Genomic DNA, 19976 nt, shown 5'->3' on the forward strand with positions numbered 1-19976 from the left:
GCAATAACAGGGGCAGCGGCCGAGAGGAGCTACCCCACATCCAAGGTAAGGAGCAGTGGCTGCACTTTGCTGGAATAGCCATGAAGAGATACCCCGCATCCAAGGTAAGAGAAACCCAAGTAAGACAGTAGGTGTTGTGAGAGGGCATCAGAGGGCAGAAACACTGAAACCTAGTCAATCTAATCACAGAAAACTAGTCAATCTAATCACACAGACTACAGCCTTGTCTAATTCAATGAAACTAAGCCATGCCCGGTGGGGCCACCCAAGACGGGCGGGTCATGGTGGAGAAGTCTGACAGAATGTGGTCCACTGGAGAAGGGAATGGCAAACCACTTCACTATTCCTGCTTTGAGAACCCCATGAACAGTATGAAAAGGCGAAAAGATAGGACACTGAAAGATGAACTCCCCAGGTCGGTAGGTGCCCAATATGCTACTGGAGATCAGTGGAGAAATAACTCCTGAAAGAATGAAGGGATGGAGCCAAAGCAAAAACAAAACCCAGTTGTGGATGTGACTGGTGATAGAAGCAAGGTCCGATGCTGTAAACAGCAATATTGCATAGGAATCTGGAATGTTAGGTCCATGAATCAGGGTAAATTGGAAGTGGTCAAATAGGAGATAGCAAGAGTGAATGTTGACATTCTAGGAATCAGCGAACTAAAATGGACTGGAATGGGTGCATTTAACTCAGATGACCATTAAATCTACTACCGTGGGCAGGAATCCCTTAGAAGAAATAGAATAGTCATCATAGTCAACAAAAGAGTCTGAAATGCAGTACTTGGATGCAATCTCAAAAATGACAGAATGATCTCTGTTCATTTGCAAGGCAAACCATTCAATATCATGGTAATCCAAGTCTATACCCCAACCAGTAACACTGAAGATGCTGAAGTGGAACAGTTCTATGAAGACCTACAAGATCTTCTAGAACTAATACCCAAAAAAGATGTCCTTTTCATTATAGGGGACTGGAATGCAAAAGTAGGAAGTCAAGAAACACCTGGAGTAATAGGCAAATTTGGCCTTGGAGTACAGAATGAAGAAGGGCAAAGGCTAATAAAGACTTCTGCCAAAAGAATGCACTGGTCATAGCAAACACCCTCTTCCAACAACACAAGAGAAGACTCTACACATGGAAATCACCAGATGGTCAACACCAAAATCAGATTGATTATATTCTTTGCAGCCAAAGATGGAGAAGCTCTATACAGCCAGCAAAAACAAGACCGGGAGCTGACTGTGGCTCAGATCATGAACTCCTTATTGCCAAATTCAGACTGAAATTGAAGAAAGTAGAAAAAAACCACTAGACCATTCAGGTATGACCTAAATCAAATCCCTTATGACTATACAGTGGAAGTGAGAAATGGATTTAAGGGACTAGATCTGATAGGCAGAGTGCCTGATGAACTATGGACAGAGGTTCGTGACATTGTACAGGAGACAGGAATCAAGACCATCCCCAGGAAAAAGAAATTCAAAAAAGCAAAATGGCTATCTGAGGAGGCCTTACAAATAGCTGTGAAAAGAAGGGAAGCGAAAAGCAAAGGAGAAAAGAAAAGATATACCCATTTGAATGCAGAGTTCCAAAGAATAGCAAGGAGAGATAAGAAAGCCTTCCTCAGTGATCAATGCAAAGAAATAGAAGAAAACAATAGAATGGGAAAGACTAGAGATCTCTTCAATAAAATTAGAGATACCAAGGGAACATTTCATGCAAAGATGGGCTCAATAAAGGACAGAAATGGTAGGGACCTAACAAAAGCAGAAGATATTAAGAAGAGGTGGTAAGAATACACAGAAGAAGTGTACAAAAAAATCTTCATGACCCAAATAATCATGATGGTGTGATCACTCACCTAGAGCCGAACATCCTGGAATGTGACATCAAGTGAGCCTTAGGAAGCATCACTATGAACAAAGCTAGTGGAGGTGATGGAATTCCAGCTGAGCTACTTCAAATCCTGAAAGATGATGCCGTGAAAGTGCTACACTCAATATGCCAGCAAATTTGGAAAATTCAGCAGTGATCACAGGACTGGAAAAGGTCAGTTTTCATTCCAATCCCAAAGAAAGGCAATGCCAAAGAATGCTCAAACTACCACACAATTGCACTCATCTCACACGCTAGTAAAGTGGTGCTTAAAATTCTCCAAGCCAGACTTCAGCAATACGTGAACCATGAACTTCCAGATGTTCAAGCTGGTCTTAGAAAAGGCAGAGGAACCAGAGATCAAATTGCTAACATCCGTTGGATCATCAAAAAAGCAAGAGAGTTCCAGAAAAACATCTATATCTGCTTTATTGACTATGCCAAAGCCTTTGACTGTGTGGATCACAATAAACTGCGGGAAATTCTGAAAGAGATGGGAATACCAGACCACCTGACCTGCCTCTTGAGAAACCTGCATGCAGGTCAGGAAGCAACAGTTAGAACTGGACATGGAATAACAGACTGGTTCCAAATAGGGAAAGGAGTATGTCAAGGCTGTATATTGTCACCCTGCTTATTTAACTCATATGCAGAGTACATCATGAGAAACGCTGGGCTGGAAGAAGCACAAGCTGGAATCAAGATTGCCGGGAGAAATATCAATAACTTCAAATATGCACATGACACCACCCTTATGGCAGAAAGTGAAGAACTAAAGAGCCTCTTGATGAAAGTGAAAGAGGAGAGTGAAAAAGTTGGCTTAAAGCTCAACATTCAGAAAACTAAGATCATGGCATCTGGTCCCATCACTTCATGGCAAATAGATGGGGAAACAGTGGAAACAATGTTAGACTTTATTTTTCTGGGCTCCAAAATCACTGCAGATGGTGACTGCAGCCATGAAATTAAAAGATGCTTACTCCTTGGAAGGAAAGTTATGACCATCCTAGACAGCATATTAAAAAACAGAGACATTACTTTGTCAACAAAGGTCCATCTAGTCAAGGCTATGGTTTTTCCAGTGGTCATGTATGGATGTGAGAGTTGGACTATAAAGAAAGCTGAGTGCCAAAGAGTTAATGCTTTTGAACTGTGGTATTGGAGAAGACTCTTGAGAGTCCCTTGGACTGCAAGGAGATCTAACCAGTCCATCCTAAAGGAGATCAGTCCTGGGTGTTCATTGGAAGGACTGATGTTGAAGCTGAAACTCCAATACTTTGGCCACCTGATGCGAAGAGCTAACTTATTTGGAAAGACCCTGATGCTGGCAAAGATTGAGGGCAGGAGGAGAAGGGGATGACAGAGGATGAGATGGTTGGATGGCATCACCGACTCAATGGACATGGGTTTGGGTGGACTCTGGGAGTTGGTGATGGACAGGGAGGCCTGGCATGCTGCGGTTCATGGGGTCGCAAAGAGTCGGACACGACTGAGTGACTGAACTGAACTGATAAGCAATGACTAACAGGATCTCCAAGATATGCTGTTAAATGAAAAGAAAGTTATAAAACACAAAACAATATGTAGAAAATGAACCTGTTTATGTCAAGGGAAAACAGAAACTTAACAACATGTATGAGTGAGTGTGTGTGTGTGTGTGTGTGTGTGTAAAAATGCATAAATACTGCTCTGCAGACTTCTCTGGTGGTCCAGTGGTTGAGAATCCACCTTGCAATGCAAGGGACACTGGTTCCATCCCTGGTCCGGGAAGATTCCATATGGTTCAGAGCAACTATGCCCATGTGCACAGCTACTGAGCCAGTGCTCTAGAGCCCTCGAGCCAAGACTCCTGAGTCCACGCACTGCAACTCCTGAAACCCTTGTGCCCATGTTCTGCAACAACGGAAACCACCTCAATGAGAAGCCTGCATACTGCAAGGAAGAGTAGCCCCTCTTGCCTCAAATAGAGAAAGTTCACATGCAGCAACGAAGACCCACCACAGCCAAAAAAATAAAATAAACTGCTCTCGAGATACCAAAATGTTGAAAGTGTATCCTTCATTCTACCAATTTGCAAACAGGACTCTCTTATTCTATGCCATGTACTCCACATCCAACATCTCCATGAATCTTCACAAAAATCACAGTTACAAAAATTTCCCCAGGTGAAAATCTAGTCAGAAGTTGATGCTCAAGACCTAAAGACAAGGTTATGTTCAAAATGGAAAATAAACAGCTGATCAATACTTGTTGAGCTCATAGTTGGTCACTAAGTACTTTAGGCTTAGGTTGAAAAAGTAATACATTTCTATTTTATAGATGAATATTCTGATTGAAAGGGGTTGAGTAATTTGTCTAAATTCATGTGGCTAAACAAAAGGCAGAGATGGAATTCAAGCCCAAGTTTTCTTATTACGATCAAATTGTGGGGGTCTGTGATGACTGGGATGTTTGAGGTAAGGCATTGCCCCTGGGTTACTTGGAATCAGCTCCCCACTCTGCCATGACTTTCCAGGCCAAGAAAACCACTGAGTCAAAACCAGACCCAGCTCCTCACTCAGAACCTAGAGAAGCAGCCTGAATTTTGCAGTTCTCAGAATTACAAAAACATCTCCGATGGCTATGGTAGACATCACTTTTCCAACTGATGGTTGATGAGGCTTCAGAATCCTCTGCAACTCAGTATGACAGGCAGCCACCATCAATCAATCCAAGTTAGCACCAGAGCTGAAACTTATTTGCCACCTTCCCTGTTGTCTCTGAACAGAGACATTCATAGGAAGACCAGGAAAAGAATCTTAAAATGAAATAATGCTTTTGTTTAGGAGTTTTGGTATCAATGTATTGGCTTACACCTAGCCTCCATCGCTGATAAGATAAAAAACATTAGCTCCTACCTACTTTCCATTCTCCCCACCTGCAACCTAATTTCGGATCTCAATACCTAACTTCAAGATTCACTAATATTTCTCCTCTCTCTGCACCTGCCTGATCCAGTTTTCTACTCATGGTGCTTACCAAAACCCTCTTGCCTACAGAATAAAGACCTTTAGCTTGGTATTCAAGACCTTTCTTGATGGAGCTACTTTTCCAGCCTCATCTTTCACCTCTACTCAGTGTATGTCCCTGACACCTCCTTTCATTCTGTTTCATTTTATTCCCTCCCTTCTCCAGTTTCTCCCTGAGCTGCCTTTGCAAAGGCCTGAAACACCTTCCTGATCATCTCAGAATCCTACAGTCCTTCCTGACAAGCTCTCTGCTCAACCTAACCTAAGAATAAATGCCCTCTCACCTCTCTGGGCTTGATCTTCCAAGCCCAGAGCATCAACTGACAACTGGGACAGAAACATTTAACTTGCATTTAGCTCTTCCTTGGAATGGAAAGTCTGAACCTAAGTACAATGGGCTAGATGAACTTCCCTACTGACCACCTATCTAATTCAGTTTCAGTTCAGTCACTCAGTCATGTCCAGCTCTTTGTGACTCCATGGACTGCAGCACACCAGGCTTCCCTGTCCATCACCAACTCCTGGAGCTTACTCAAACTCATGTCCATTGCATTGGTGATGCCATCCAACCATCTCATCCTCTGTCATCCCCTTCTCCTCCCGCCTTCAGTCTTTCCAGGATCAGGGTCTTTTCCAATGAGTTGGTTCTTCGCATCAGGTGGCCAAAGTATTGGAGTTTCAGCTTCATCAACAGTCCTTCCAGTGAATATTCAGGATTGATTTCTTTTAGGATGGACTGGTTGGATCTCCTTGCAGTCCAAGGGACTCTCAAGAGTCTTCTCCAACACCACAGTTCAAAAGTATCAATTTTTTTGTGCTCAGCTTTCTTTATAGTCCAACTCTCACATCCTATTTAATAGATGGCAGATGGTTTTGAACTGTGGTGTTGGAGAAGATTCTTGAGAGTCCCTTGGACTGCAAGGAGATCCAACCAGTCCATTTTAAAGGAGATCAGTCCTGGGTGTTCTTTGGAAGGACTGATGCTAAAGCTGAAACTCCAGTACTTTGGCCACCTCATGCAAAGGGTTGACTCATTGGAAAAGACTCTGATGCTGGGAGCGGTTGGGGGCAGGAGGACAAGGGGACGACAGAGGATGAGATGGCTGGATGGCATCACCGACTCGATTGAAGTAAGTTTGAGTGAACTCCAGGAGTTGGTGATGGACAGGGAGGCCTGGCGTGCTCCAATTTATGGGGTCGCAAAAAGTTGGACGCAACTGAGGGACTGAACTGAACTGAGTCTTACTAACAAATGAAAGAAAAGGGAAACAAAGCAAAACCCAGGCACTTACTATTGGGCATTTTAGCAAACTCTGCATCCCTGTTTCTCTTCTTCCAAGAGATAAGTGAGTCCATGACTGGGGTCCAGCTTGTGTTGCTGCCCAGAGCGCTGGTCTGGAGACTGGAGAGGTAGCATTGGGCCTGCCTCACGCTCCTCTTTCATGAGCTGAGCAGTCAGGTGGGGACAAGGGGCTTCAGGCTTGGAGGCCACACCTCCTCATGCCGATGGTGCTCCACAGACCTGGTCACTGCTTACCTCTTCAGAGACCGACCTTCAGGGAAGGTGTTTCCATTGCTTATTCCTGTGCAGACTGGCAACAGGGCGCCACGGTCAGGTTCAGACTAGGTCAAGGCAGGAGGTCAACTCTCTACTTCCTTGGCATCTGGCACCTCAAGTGAGTGCATACTATGCCCCTCGGGAGGGGAAAGGGGTGAGCGGCGGGGGTCTTGGCATAGGCGACTAGAAGCCCACTCACCCCGATAATCCTTCCAACCCTCCTGCCTCTGGGGAGAAGCAGCGCCTAGTGTGCACGCCGGGTTTGTGCAGAGGGCGCATGCTCCGTGATCTTCCTGCCCTTTGACCTTCCCACCGCCGGGTCCGGGGCTTCCACCAGAACTTGCTGCTGCCACCAAAGCCTTGGGGGCTCAAACCCTTCTGGGGTTCACGCATCTCATTCCTTCCATGACTCAAAGAAAGTAATTTCAAAGTTCCCCTTGAGCCAATCTTGGAATGAATGCCACCACCCCGTGACCTCCATTTGATTACTAGAATCTGTTGATTTAAACTGAGGAAATACCTTGAACCCTATCCTCTCTTCTCCATTTGTGCTGCTATTTCACCAACTGATGCTGCCAACCCCCTGCCACCACCATCATCCTCTCTTGTCCCTCTTGCTGTGAACTCACCGACTGACCTCTGGCTCAAGAATCCTTGTGCTCCTGTTTCCATATCATCCCCTCAACTGCCAAAACATCTTTTAAAATATAGACCTGCAACTCACAGATACAGAAAACAAACTGGTGGTCTTGGAGGGTGGGGACAATATGGGAGAAGAGGGGAGGAGATGAGAGGCACAATACAAACTAATGTGTGTAAGATAGGCTCAAGGATGCATTGTACAACACGGGGATATAGCCAATATTTTGTAATAACTGTAAATGGAAAATGACTTAAAATTATATTTTTAAAAACTGTTTAAAAAGAAACAAAATACAGACCTGCAATGATTTCACGATCCCCTTGGGAGAAACTTCCAGTGACTCCCTATCACCTTAATGGTCAAGTCCAAATATGGTTAACATGGTATGCCAGGCTCTGCCTGCATTTCTGCCTCGTCACCCACCATCTGCCCTCAGTCACTCTGTGCTCTAGGTCCTCAATGTTTCCTCTCCGATTCCACCACTCAACCTGCTCTTTCCCATGACATTTGAGGCAAGTCAGGTTCCCCAAGAGGTGGAGAGACTGGCATGTAGGAGGTTTATTAGGAGTGCTCCAAGTGCAACAAGGGAGAGAAAATAATAAGGCAGTATTGGACAGGAGGAAAGTCAAGCTGCACTGAAGTCTCACCAGAACCAGATGGGATGGCCCTTCAAAACTATCCAGAGTTGGAGCGTGGACCCGCAGGCTTGTTCCCAGGTCTCTCAGTCATTAGAAGCCAACCACAGGGGATGACCTTGGGCCAGGTGGTTCTCTGTTCTTCTCAGCTGAGGCAACTCCCGAAAGTGACTTACCACTGAGGCTTGCCTGACAACTGACAGCTGAAGACTGTCTGCCAAGTCATTAAAATAATAACTTAACACTTTTGGTAAAAAAAAAAAATGCTGTTCTTACTGATGACTGTGGTGTCCATTCTAAAGGCAGGGAGAGTAAATTCCATTTCGACCAGCTTAACCACAATTCCAAGTCTTTCCTACAAGTCAGGACTTAAGGCTAACCCCCTCACTCTACAGATGGGGAAACTGAGGCCTGGAGATAGTCTCAGACCATCAGCTACCACAGTAGCACAGTCTTGTAATAAATAGTTGATATTCGAATGTTGATACTAGGTTGTACCAGATGCTTTACATGCCTTATCTAATTGACTATTCATGAAAATTCTAGGAGGAGCTACCATTATTATCTCTATTTGACATATGTAGATACAGGCTTAACACAACCAGCTGGGTAATGTGTCCAGGATTACACAGCTGCTAAGTGGGGGACCTAGTATGTGAACCCATGTCACTCTGACTCTGGAGCCTTAACTAGTAACCACTAAGATGCATTACCTTCTCTTAGTGCAGCAAGTCACCATCCTGAGCCTTGTGAGATTCTGAGGAGTGTGTGTGAGTGGCTGCTCTTTTGAAGAATGGATACACCACTACCACATAAAGCACAACATTTATTTTCTGTTTTCAGGCTAAGAGGATAAGCGCACATGCTTCTAGATAGAAAATAAGTTTCTTATCAACTAAATAAACCAAAGAACGTGGTGCTCGTTTTCAGCTTCGATGTGTATTCCATGCCAGTTCCTCTAGACCTGGTGGCCTTGCTCCTATCACAGCTCTGATGTCTCTCCAGCTGACACCTATGGGTCCCATCAAGAAAGGTGTGCACCTGAGTCTTTCAGCAAATATGGAGGACTCTCCTCCTGCCCTCCTCAAACTCCCAGGTCTGAACAGGAGCAGCCCAACAAGATGGTCCCAGTTAGGTTAATAAAAGACCTTCCCTTAGATTTGTTCTTGTTGCTGAGTTGCTAAGTTGTATCTGACTCTTGCGACCCCATGGACTGTGTAGCCCACCAGGCTCCTCTGTCTATGGAATTTCCCAGGCAAGACTACTGGAGTGGGTTGCCATTCCCTTCTCCAGGGTATCTTCCTGACCCAAGGATGAAACCCTCGTCTCCTGCATTAGCAGGTGGATTCTTTACCACTTAACTACTGAGTAAGCCCCACCCTTAGATATGAGATACCACCAGAATCTATCCATCTTCCTCTTCTGCTTCATTAAAATGAAATCTACTTAAGTGAGAAGACTGATCTGTAAGGATTTCCCAATGTAGAAATGGTGTTAAATTACAATAGTATGAGGTGATCCAAGAAACTTGTGTCAGAAAATGTGGATTATTGTGTTTAATAAACATGCATCGTATTCCTACCGAACACCAGGCCCTAGGCCGGATGCTGGAGGTCTCTGTGAGTTTGCCTTTGAGTACAGGAATTTTCAGATGTTAGAGTGGATAAGGATCATGTAGGAAACTTGTTAACAATGCACATTCCTGAACCCACCCCCAGAGTTTCTGATTATTAGATGGGGCTGAGGTTTAGGAATCTGCATTTAAACTAGTTCCCAAGTAATTCTATAGCAGGTGGTTTTCATCTGTATCTTGAGAAACCCTGAGTTAGTAGACAGTTCTGACCAGGTGTTTAAGTCAACCTCAGGACTGCAGGAGATTGGAGGATACAAAGTGTAGGGTAAAGAGGGTAATGGGCATCATTTCAGAGGGAAGTAGAGGCAAGGAATTGGGTACTGGCAGGAAAAAAAAAAAACCAGAAAGAAGGGAGAAATTCGGATCTCTTGATGAAGGCACCAAGTTAATCCTCAGCAGCTGGTGTAGTAGAAAGAGGCCTGGAAATAGGAGGTGGCAGACGTGGATGCAAATAGGCTAAAGAGTTCCATTAACTGTGAGCCAGAGGTTCTGGACATAAAAGAAGGGAATGAAGGAAAGGAGGGAGTGAGGGAAGTAGCAAGGCAGGAGAGGGAGGGAGAGAAGAGGAAGAAACAGAAAGAGGAAGGCCCTGAACCTAGGGGGAGCTTATAGTCCTGTGGTTCTGACTATGTGGCCATGGGCAAGTCATTTGAGAGCTCCCCGCAGGGGTGGGGGCGGGGCAGCTGTAGGTGGCTCTTTAAAATTAGGCTAGACCTCTGGAAGTAAGGAGAAATAGAGGTAGTATATGCAAAGGCTGTTTTGTATAAAGAATTGCTAAATGATGCTCATTACAAATTGATTCTGGCTCAGAGTTAGGCCCACTGCAAGCATGGATGTGATCATGTCTGGTTCAGCTCCTGAAGTGACTTCCCTCATCTTTGCCACACCTGACCACCAAACTCACAGGAGTTTGGTGACACGTTTTCCCTTTTTCTTCTCTGCTCTGAGCTAACTTGGATATGGCTTTGTGCAGGCCTGGGCATGAGATTCCTTTCAGCACGCCCACCTCCAGCTGTTCTCCTTGACCCCAGAACCCTTCCACCTTCTCCCCAAAAAGGGCCAGCTGTTGTCCCAGAAGCCACCTGCCTCCTCCTTGGCCTATGAGTCACTAGTTGGGGGCCAGAGGCTTCACTGGAGGATTCCGAGGACCAAAGCAACTGGCTGGAGGCCCTTGGGGAAGGAGAGGAGACAGGGCAGACATTAAAATGAAATCAATTTTCTATAAAAATTTTTTAATTAAAATTGTAATTCTTATTCCGTGCAGAAGAGTCTAAGAACAACTTTGCTCCAAGTGCCAGGCGAAATGCTCAGCAGCTCTCCCAAAGCCAGGGAGGGGAAGGGAGGTGAGAGCAGAGAAGAGATTCGGTAACTGGTTCTTTCTACTTTTAGGGATACAAAGCAAAAGGAGAAAGGCCAGGGAGCTGGTAATGGATATTCTTGGTGACTCCCCAAGCTGAGGCTCCTGGGGCAGGGGGCTGAGCTTCTTGGGGGCCCTGAAGCTGGAATTTTTGTACTTTCCTTTGTTCTATAAAATTATGCCACCTCTCACTCCCTTTTTCCCCCTTGCAGCCCCCCCCCCTCTCTCCCCCCGGCCACCAGCCATGAAACTTCAGCCAGAACCACCCACGCATTGGCCTGGGGGCCACCCGGGCAGACAGAGGAATCAGAAAGCAGGGAGAAAGAGAGAGGGAGAGGGAGAGACTGGGGACAGTAGAAATCTCCAGATGGAGACTGAGTGGAAGAAGGGAGAGAGACAGTCTGGAGAAGGGATGGAACAGGGCAGAAACAAGAGGGTGGAGACAGAGCCCACCAGAGGAGAGAGGTCCTTAGAGGGAAAGACAAAGATACAAATCAGGGAGGAGGGAAAAGAGGGTAGGAAGAAAGGACAGGGAGGGAAAAACAGGTAGCAAAGCTGAGGGGTGTGTAGCGACTCAGAAACAAAAGTCTAGGGTTTGCGGCTGCTCTGAGCCCCGGAAAAAAAAAAAAAAAAAAATACCGTGAGCTCACAGCGAGGGTCCAAAGCATACAGAGCAACTCACACTCAGCTCAGGAACTCCACCGCCCCGCCCTGTGCCGTCGCCTCATTTCAGATGCCTCAAACTTGAGGTTTAGGTGCAGTACGCTCACAGTGGCCCGAGGGGCCTCACTTGGGCAATTTCCCCAAGAGAACTGTGACCCCCCCACCCCGCCCCCCAGAGGTTCTGACGCCATATGAAGAGAGGGCTAGGGTTAGGAGAGTGTGTCCCAGGGTACCATCCCCAGGCCTCCTAGCTCTCCCAGATTTCTGACTGCAAAATCTACATGGGTCACCATTGTGTTAGTGTAGTGGGATGGGGTGAGGGTGGGGGCGGTGGAGAGATCTCTGCAAGAATTAATACCTATTTTATTCTCTTGCTCCTTCAAAGTTTCTCTTTTACCGCCAAGCGACTTCTTGACAGTCAGAAGAAAGGCAAATCTTTCCTCTTCGGGACCCTGTGATTGCACAAATCCAACATACTGCTGCCAGGGAGATGCGGCTGGAAAACTCTAGAAGCTGGAAGCGTTTTCATTAGGCAGGAACTCCAGGGTGTCCAGAGACAAATTCCTAAATAAACCTGGAAACATCAAAGTGGGAGACGGAGGAGAGAGGGACTGAAGGTTGGATACAATTGGGACGGAGGGCTGGAGAGTGAGACCCTCATGGAAGCCGAACATCGTGGCAGGCTCCTCTGTCTGAAAACCTTGTCCCAGGCGCTCAGGGTACCAGCTGTAGGGCCCTGCACCCGCGGGGCAGCCACCCTCTGCCCCAGACTTATCACTTGGTGAGTCTTTTCTCTCTCTCTCTTTTTTTTTTAATCCTTCAAATACAAGACAAAAATACACCTCATTTATCATCATAGATATATATATTTCACTCTCACCACATAAATACAAAACATCCAAATATCCAAAACATTCAAAACAGTTAGTAGTCAGGATTCAGTAACACCTACCCGCGTGTGAATCGTTCATTATTTTATTCACTATTTGCCTAAAAAAAAAGAAAGAAAAAGGAAAAAAAAAAAGAAAGAAAGAAAAAAGGAAAACGGGGGAAAGCTTCCGACGTAAATAATTTACAATAAAATTACTATTTTTAAAATGCTCTGCGCTCACTTCGGATGGACGGATACATTCTTAGACGCTGCAGCACCCGCCGTCTGGGTCTGTGGTTTTGGTCAGAATATGCGTGGCCGTGGCCATGGGGATGGGCGTCGTTGCGGGGGAAGGCGTGAGGCCGCGACCGAGTGGAGGTCTGGGTTTCTCACTTGGAACCGTGGAAACTCTGTTTCTGTTGTTGTTTTATAGGGAAGGAGGTGGGAAAGGATGCTTTTCCTAACCACGCAGGGAACTGATCCGGATACGGAGACTACCGACAGAGGAGGCCGGGTCGCCCTGTCCGCGGCTGCCATTCGGACGTTTCCAGAGTGCTGAAGGGTTTTGTGAATCCGGGGGGTGGGGGAGAGGGATGGGCACTGATTTGTTTCCAAACCTAGCATTGCTGCCCGGAGCCACGGATCCGGGAGACGGTGGGGAGGAGCGGCCGGGAGCTGCCCTACTCTCTCCCGGAGGAGCGTGATGCCGTCGGTTATCTCCCGCAGCAGCCTCGGAGAAGATCCTGAATTTTCTATCATTCGCGGCATAGGCATTTCTTTTGCTTTTTTCCCTTTTCAATTCCTGTTTAAAGTCGTAACACCCGAATCTTTAATTTTGCATTGCCCTGGATGCATTTTCTATCCTGAATTTTCATACCGCTTTCTAACTCCATCGTTATGAGTTTTTTAAAAACTGCTTCCACTCCACTCGGTTCTGTATGGTAATTACTCTCCTTTTATTGCTGATTAGATTAAACGTATTACCACAGTCGCCTATCATGATGTTTGGTTTATTGTCTCCTGGGATCGGGGTTGGTGGTGATGGGAGTTTTTCTAAAAGGGGAGAAGATTCGGCACGATTTGTCCAGCCAGGAAGCTGAGTGTGCGCCGGCTCTCCCGAAATATCCGCAAAGTGGGGTCCAGCGGCTTCCAAAAGCCCTGGTTTCTCTGGCGAGAGGAAGGAGCCTCCTCCTTTTTGGTCTAACGAAACCTGTCAGCCTTTTCAGCTGGGGTCTGCGTGCAGCTTCCCTTTTTCAAATATTCATAAGCATAATGAACGGCAGCAGCGGCTCAATCTAAAGCAGATGTCCTGTGCTTTGGACTTAGAACCAGTCTTTCCCTCCAGGGCCAGGCACTGGTTGGGGCATCAGGTTGGTTCCCCCCCTCCCCCCCAATTCTTTGGATTCTCCTGGATGCAGAAGGAAGTTGGCGCCGGAGGGTGGGTGTGGGACGACACAGAGGAGGGGGCGGAGGGGGGGAGAGTAGCCCAAATGGCAGAAACTGGTGCGGAAGGAGAGCTGTCAGAGGCCTCTTGGGAGCCGGGTGCCCAGCTCAGGAGCCCCGGCGTCTAATGCGCGTGAGTCCATAAATATCACCACAATAGATACTATAAATATAAATACAGGGAAACACTTCAAATCAGTCCAGCGCTTTTTTCTCCGCCCCTTCTTTATTGTTGGTCCGGGAGTAAGGTTCGAAGGCCGAGGAGCTCAGGTATCGGGCGGAGAGTTCTTGTAAATTCCCGGCCAGCGAACCGGCCATTGTCAACGGGGCGGAGGAAAGACGGCTGGCGACGGAGCCGAGCAGCGAGGGCACGGGCAGGCTGAAGAGGCCGTGGCCGGCGGCCGGTGCGCCCGCGTGCAGTCCCCCGGGCCCGGTGGGCCCCGGGCCCGGAGCGCCGCCCACGGCTGGCGGGTGCGGGGATGCGGCGCCGGCAGGACCCGGGGCGGCGGCGGCTGCGGCGGCGGCCGAGCCCGCGGCGGCGCCCGTGCCCAGGGCCGGCAGACTGGGCCCGCGGAGCGCGGAGCCGAGCGCGCCTGTGGCGCAGGGCGGCAGGAGCGCTGGCAGGCCTGGCGGCGACAGCAGGCGGCCCTGCTCCAGCAGCCGGAGCACGCTGCACGTGGCCGCGGTCTCTGACACCACCGAGCGCAGCTCCGAGTCTTTGCCCTGGTCCTTCTTCTGCTTCGTGCGCCGGTTCTGGAACCAGACCTTCACCTGCGCGCCGGCCCCGGGGAGGGTGGGAGAGAGGGAAACGAGCGTCAAGGGGAGCAAGCTCCCGGGGCACAAGGGCTCCGGGGAGGGGGGGGGCTTCCCCCAACTCCAGCCAAATCCCCGATCCCAACACCAAGCTGGAGCCGGGGAAGTCGGGCCCGGGAGCAGCGGGGCAAGGGCGGCGGGAGTCGGGGGGCTGGGGGGACAAGGGCCGCCAAGAGGGAAACACAGCTCCCATAGGCTGCGCTTCCGGGTGGGTCACGGAAGCAGGCCTAGCCCGACCCCGGTTACGAACAACAAAGAAATAAAAATGCCCATGACCCTAACTGGGAAGATCAGAAATTACTTCACTGGGCCACCGCACTACTCGCAGGGGGACTGTGGATCATCGCTGCGTAAAGGCCCGTTTTTCCAGGAGAAGGTGTAAGGCCTAAAGGGAAGTAGGAAGTGAGCGTGAATGGGAAGGAGTATTGCTCTGCCTTTCAGGACCCAAACCCCTGGCCATAACCGGCTCGAATTTAGCCCCAGAAGCACTAATTCTGTTGAAGGCTACAAAAGGCTATTTCTTGCTTTTTAGGGTCAGATGGACTATCAACTAACAGCAAGCAGGGAAGATGTCTACACATAGAATCTGTGCAGGATGCATTTCATAAGCCAAACTTTCTCCATCTCCTCACCAGCTGCTGGACTGGAGGGTCTGAGTGATGTCCTTAATTTATAACCTAACTCTGCTGCTGTCCGTCATGGACTTTGGAGTCATGGGAGGAAGTCAGGAGGCTGGGGTAGACTAAGTACTCTCCATCAATCTCCACTCTTACTTCCACATCTCACTCTGTCCCTCTTCAGGCCTAACTGGTGGCCCAGAATGGCATTTGGCAGCTCTAGGGAAAGGTTATTCTGTCCAGATTTTGTAAACTAAGAGGATGGTAGCAGAAAGAGTAGGGGTAAAGCTACATGCCAACTCAAACTCAAAATGGATATCCAGTATGTTCTCCCCTCGGGTCTCAGCTCTGCCCTGATCCTATATCTAAAATGCTCCCCATCTGTTTCAGAGCTGGACACAGTAAAAGGGACTGGTCCTCAGAAAGAAATATGCCTTACCTAGGCCAAGCTGAAGCCATGCTCTGGGCAGGTCCTAAATGACCTCCACAAGGCAAAGCTCCTGGGCCCAAAGACCTCTAGGCCAAGCTGAAGCCATGCCCTGGGCAGGTCCTAAATGACCTCCACAAGGCAAAGCTCTTGGGCCCCAAAGATCTCTTGGGCCCCAAAGATCTCTTGGGCCCAAAGTCCCAGTAGAATATGGATTTTGAGTAAAGGAGAAGACCTAAAGCACAATTGTCAGTGCTGGCTCCCAAGGGCCCAGATTTGTTTCCTATCTCATACCTCACACATCACTGGCACTGAAGGTGCCCAGAGTGGATGCTTGGGGCTGGGAATGGGGCTGAGTCCAGTTCAAGGCCAGCAAAAGCATTAAGAATCAGGGCAGCCTGGTAGGCAAAAGCAGATCTCCAGAATGTGCACCTTTTTAATCCCTGGTTGTCACCCACAGTTCTGAAACAGGGGTCTTTGGTCCTAGAGCCATTCTTGCTGAATGAGCCTGGGTGCTAGGGAAGGTTACCATCTCCAGAGAGGGTGATGCCAGGAGATCTGGCCAAAATAGGGTGGCCAAAACAGGGGCAAACATAGGTTCCTCCACGAGGAGAGGCAAGCAGGGAATTCTCACGACTAGGGTCTAAAAAGAAACCAAAAAGACAGGGTTTGGGGTCCTCCTGAGCTAGGCCAAGGTGGGCAGACATGGGCCCTGGAAGATGTGGGGTGTAGGGGGAAAGGGATGGCTTAGCAAAGGGAGAAAGCCTTCAACCCTTCTTTTCCATCCTCCCCAATTCCTCTGCCCCACCGTGGGAGGCTTGGTCCAGAGTCAAGCTAGGTGGTCAGGAAGAGCTCCTAGAGCTGGCTGGGGCTGATGGGGAGGGAGGCTGATGCAGAGAGCTGTGTGCGGCCTGGTCTCTGAGTACCTGCGTCTCGGAGAGGTTGAGCTGCCGTGCGAGCTCCGTTCTCTCTCGGCCCACCACGTACTGGCAGCGCTGGAACTCCATCTCCAGGCGGTAGAGCTGCTCGGCGGTGAAGGACGTGCGTGTCCTCTTGGGCCTATCCAGGTCCAGGCCTTTGGGGAGGATGATCTCTCGGATGGACCCCTTGGCATCTAGGGAAGGGGAGATGTCAAGCATCAGAACCCATCCTCCTGCTTTCCTCCAGCTCCCCAAGCCGGAGCTGGCTTCTGAACAACAGTCCGGAGGTGGATGGTGGGGGTGGTGGGAGTGGTGCGGGTGCAGCCACAGCCGGGAAACAAGGACCCTATGTGTGTTTGGGGGGTGAGGGGACTAACTCCACATAGCTGATGGGAGGGGGAATCGCTGTTGGCCTTTGTAGAGCCCTCCGGACAGGGGAGAAAAAATAAGTGGGCTGACGTTCCTTTTAGCCTGGGAGCCTCGGCTGCATGGACAGGATCCGCTGTAGTTTGAGGGTCCCCGCACTGACCCGCCCAGGTCCTGCCAGCCCCAGCTCTAGAGCAGGCTGACCGAGACCGTGCTACAGCGGTCCCCACCCCCATCCCAGGGTCTCCTTCCCTCCCGAAGCCAGGCGGCGGAAGGAGGAGGGACCGAGTGGGAGCCTGCAGGGCCTGGCGATCGGTTGGTGGAGGCGGCGCCCGGCTGGGACCGGAGACGGTCCTCCGCACCGCCACCACCGGAGCCGAGCGCACCCCACGCAGCAGAGCGGGGTCGAGCCCAGCACTGAAACGGCATCCGCGGCCCGGCAAGCCCGCCTGGCTGCTTCTCCCAGCGGCGGCGGCGGCCAGCCTGGAGCACGGCGCCTGGCCCCCTTGGCCCAGAGCGCCAACTGGCCGGGCAGTTGCTGGCGGTCCTCGGCTCTTCTCCAGCGCCCGCGTCCCCTTGGGTGCGCTCGACTCGCAGGGCGCGGGAGCCCCCAAGCAGGCTCGGTTCCGCCTGTTCCGCTCAGTTCCTCGGATCCGCCGGACGCAAACACGTCCTTCAGAGTTTCCTGCTGCCTTCCCGGGTCGGAGGCCGCAGCCTGGAGCCTGGGCCCTACCGCCCAGTCCCTCGGCTCTCCCCCAGCAGCCCAGCCGGCGGGGCCCCTCGAGGCTTGGAGGGATCGAGGCTCCTGGAGAGCGTGCGTCCCAGGTGGGAGTCCCTAGCGGCGGGCGGGACCCCTGCCCGGGGAGGGCCAGCAACTTTCACCTAAGTCCCGGGCGGCAGACCCACCCCGCCGGGAGGGTAGGCGGCGGCGTGCCTCTCGGGTCTCGGAGTCGCCCCTAAAGAACGCCCCCCACAGCAGCCCTGCCCCGTTCCTACCTCGGACCAGGATCCGGCGGCAGTAATCCGGGTCGGCTGCTGAATTGCCTTTACTTTTGTTACAATCTTCCGGGGCGCCCGACGCAGAGAAGGCGCCCTGTGGCTCCTTGAGGAAGGCGGAGGGGAGGTTCCCCTCCGCGCCCTTGCTCTCCCGGCTCTCCTTGTGCGCGTTCTTGGAGACCCGGGCGGCCTCTGTGTCCGAGTGGCACCGAACGTCCATTTTGTCTGGTTTCCCGAACATAGGAGAGGCACGAGCAACAACAACAACAAAAAAAAAAGGCGAGGAAAAAAAAATAGAGGGGGGACAAAACCCCTACAATACAGCCCTTACGCCCGGCCCGGAGAGAGGCAAGCGGCACGAATGAATGTCCCCGCGGGGCGGCCGCGGGCGGGTCAGCGGCGACCGCCGAGTGGCGCGCTTGCCGAGAGGCGGCGAGTCTGGTCCAGGATCCCGGCGGAGCAGCGGCGAGGCCGCCTCGTCAGCGCCCGCGTCTTCTGAGCACGTCCAGTGTCCCCAGCTTGGCGATCAGGTAGCGAGCAGCGCAACTCCGAATTGCTGTGGCTCCCGCCTATTACTGAGACGCGGAGTTGCAGTTGTCCGACACCCGGGGGGGACGCGCACTCGCTGTTGCAATTGATTACGGGTAATTTTGCAGCCCCCACGTTTCGGTTACCTCATGAATACACTAAATTGTTTGGATAATATATCAGATCGTAATGGATGGTTTCTGTCCTTGTCCCCAATCAAGTAGGGGTTTAGCCAGTGAATAAACGGAAATGATTGGTCTTGCTTTCAGGAAACACACAATCAAAGACCCATACTTCCAGAAAAACTTTTGACAAGATTCATCCTGAATTGTTAGTACCATTAGCGGGCATTATTAACTTTCCCTTTGCCTTTGACCCTCCTGCTCACATACGGGCTAGAGGGGCTTTCTCCACACTCGACAGATAGAGCTGAATTGGGGGTGGGGGTGGGGGGAGGAGAAACAAAACCCCTTACACACCCTCAGCAGAAGAAAGCAGTCGCCTCTAGGAGGGGGAAAAAAAAGAAGGGGGAAGAAGAAAAAGTTTTCCCCAAAAGTGTCTCCCCCACACTCTAAAAAGCCAAGCTTTCCTCCCAAACAACTCCTTAACACACCTCGACGCTGACAGCCATCTTAAACTGCCACCTCTCTTCATTTAGTTCCAGTCGGATTTTTTCAGGCCTGCACCTCCAACAGCCCTGAGGCAGCCCATTCAAAGGGCAGCTTTGTACTCAGAGTCCAGCAGGAGAGAGAGAGGGGGAGAGGGAGAGAGAGCCGCGAAAATCTCAACTGTGAGATCTGCTTCAAAAAAAAAAAAAGTTTTCCCCTAGCTATTTCATTGTCTCTGCTACAATATCTTTGAGAAAAGCAACAGCCAGTAATCCAATAAGAGCATTGATTAGGCCACAATGATTCAATTCAAGCGCATGGCCTTGTGCAAGGAGCATGCTCCAGCCCTTCTCGTCACCTTGCCGGGGCAGAAGCCCTCTCCACGCCGCTCTCCCCATTCATTCCTTTATGGGAAATACGGAGCAAAAGGAGTGAAAGATGGCAATTATCTAATTGGACTATTAACAAACAGTCCTCTGAGTGCGGCGGTCTGGCGTGGCTCCTGGGCGGGGGAAGGGCCGTGTTCCTGCCCTCATTCACAAAGAGTGCAGGGGCCGGGGAGGAAAGGGGGTTTTTTAAAGGGAGTGGGGCGGGGGGGAGAGGAGAGGTGGGAGGTTTGGCTGAGAATTTTTCCACACAATTCCAAGAATGGGGGCGGAGGCAGGCAGGCGGGCGGGCGGGGAAGGGGAGGGGGCTGGGGCGGGGGTCGCGGCGAGCGGATGGGAGAGGGGGAAGGCAGGGGTGCGAGAGTGTGCGGTAGGCTCGGCGGGGCTCGGTCTGACAGCGAGGCGGACTCTGCCCGCTCCACCCTCCCGCCGCCGCGGTCGCCGCCCAGCCGGCCTCTGGCTAACGTCGGGGGCGGGGATGGCGAGGGGCCAGGAGCCCGGACCTTCGCTCTCTTCCCCACCCCGCCCCTTCGTCCCTCAGCCCCTCTGGCCCCCAGGGAGAATCCACGCTCTGTCCGATTCCGACCTAAAGGAATCGGACAGCCTCCTCTGTCCCCGGAGGC

The 19976-nt window shown here is 50.5% G+C and overlaps 1 protein-coding gene and 1 long non-coding RNA gene across 3 annotated transcripts; one reads left to right on the plus strand and one right to left on the minus strand.

Moving 5' to 3' along the window:
• Positions 1-9566: 9566 nt before the first annotated feature.
• On the plus strand, positions 9567-13857 carry LOC147344386 (uncharacterized). Of its 2 annotated transcripts, XR_015155685.1 has the most exons (4): positions 9567-9833; positions 10623-10701; positions 11764-12159; positions 12683-13847. It is a non-coding gene; the product is annotated as an uncharacterized LOC147344386 (long non-coding RNA). The 2 variants fall into 2 exon arrangements; XR_015155684.1 differs by having other exon boundaries at positions 11764-13857.
• A 1-nt stretch (position 13858) lies between these two features.
• VAX1 (ventral anterior homeobox 1) lies at positions 13859-18263 on the minus strand. The gene is made up of 3 exons (XM_086378705.1): positions 17832-18263; positions 16476-16663; positions 13859-14463 (listed from the first exon to the last, which is right to left on the minus strand). Exons 1-3 carry the CDS (start codon positions 18070-18072, stop codon positions 13888-13890), a joined length of 1005 nt encoding a protein of 334 aa, XP_086234831.1. The 5' UTR covers positions 18073-18263; the 3' UTR covers positions 13859-13887.
• Positions 18264-19976: the final 1713 nt, after the last annotated feature.

The sequence above is a fragment of the Bos grunniens genome, chromosome 26, assembly GCF_055505025.1.
Source record: "Bos grunniens cultivar Pamir isolate PY7600 chromosome 26, Bosgru_T2T1.0, whole genome shotgun sequence".
Classification (NCBI taxonomy): domain Eukaryota; kingdom Metazoa; phylum Chordata; class Mammalia; order Artiodactyla; family Bovidae; genus Bos; species Bos grunniens.

Coding starts and splice junctions, on each gene's coding strand:
- VAX1 (XM_086378705.1), bottom strand. CDS start 18,072: ATGTTCGGGAAACCAGACAAAATGGACGTTCGGTGCCACTCGGACACA. Junction 16,664..17,831: donor CCGCCGGATCCTGGTCCGAG/GTAGGAACGGGG, acceptor CCCCTTCCCTAG/ATGCCAAGGGGTCCATCCGA. Junction 14,464..16,475: donor TCAACCTCTCCGAGACGCAG/GTACTCAGAGAC, acceptor GCCGGCGCGCAG/GTGAAGGTCTGGTTCCAGAA.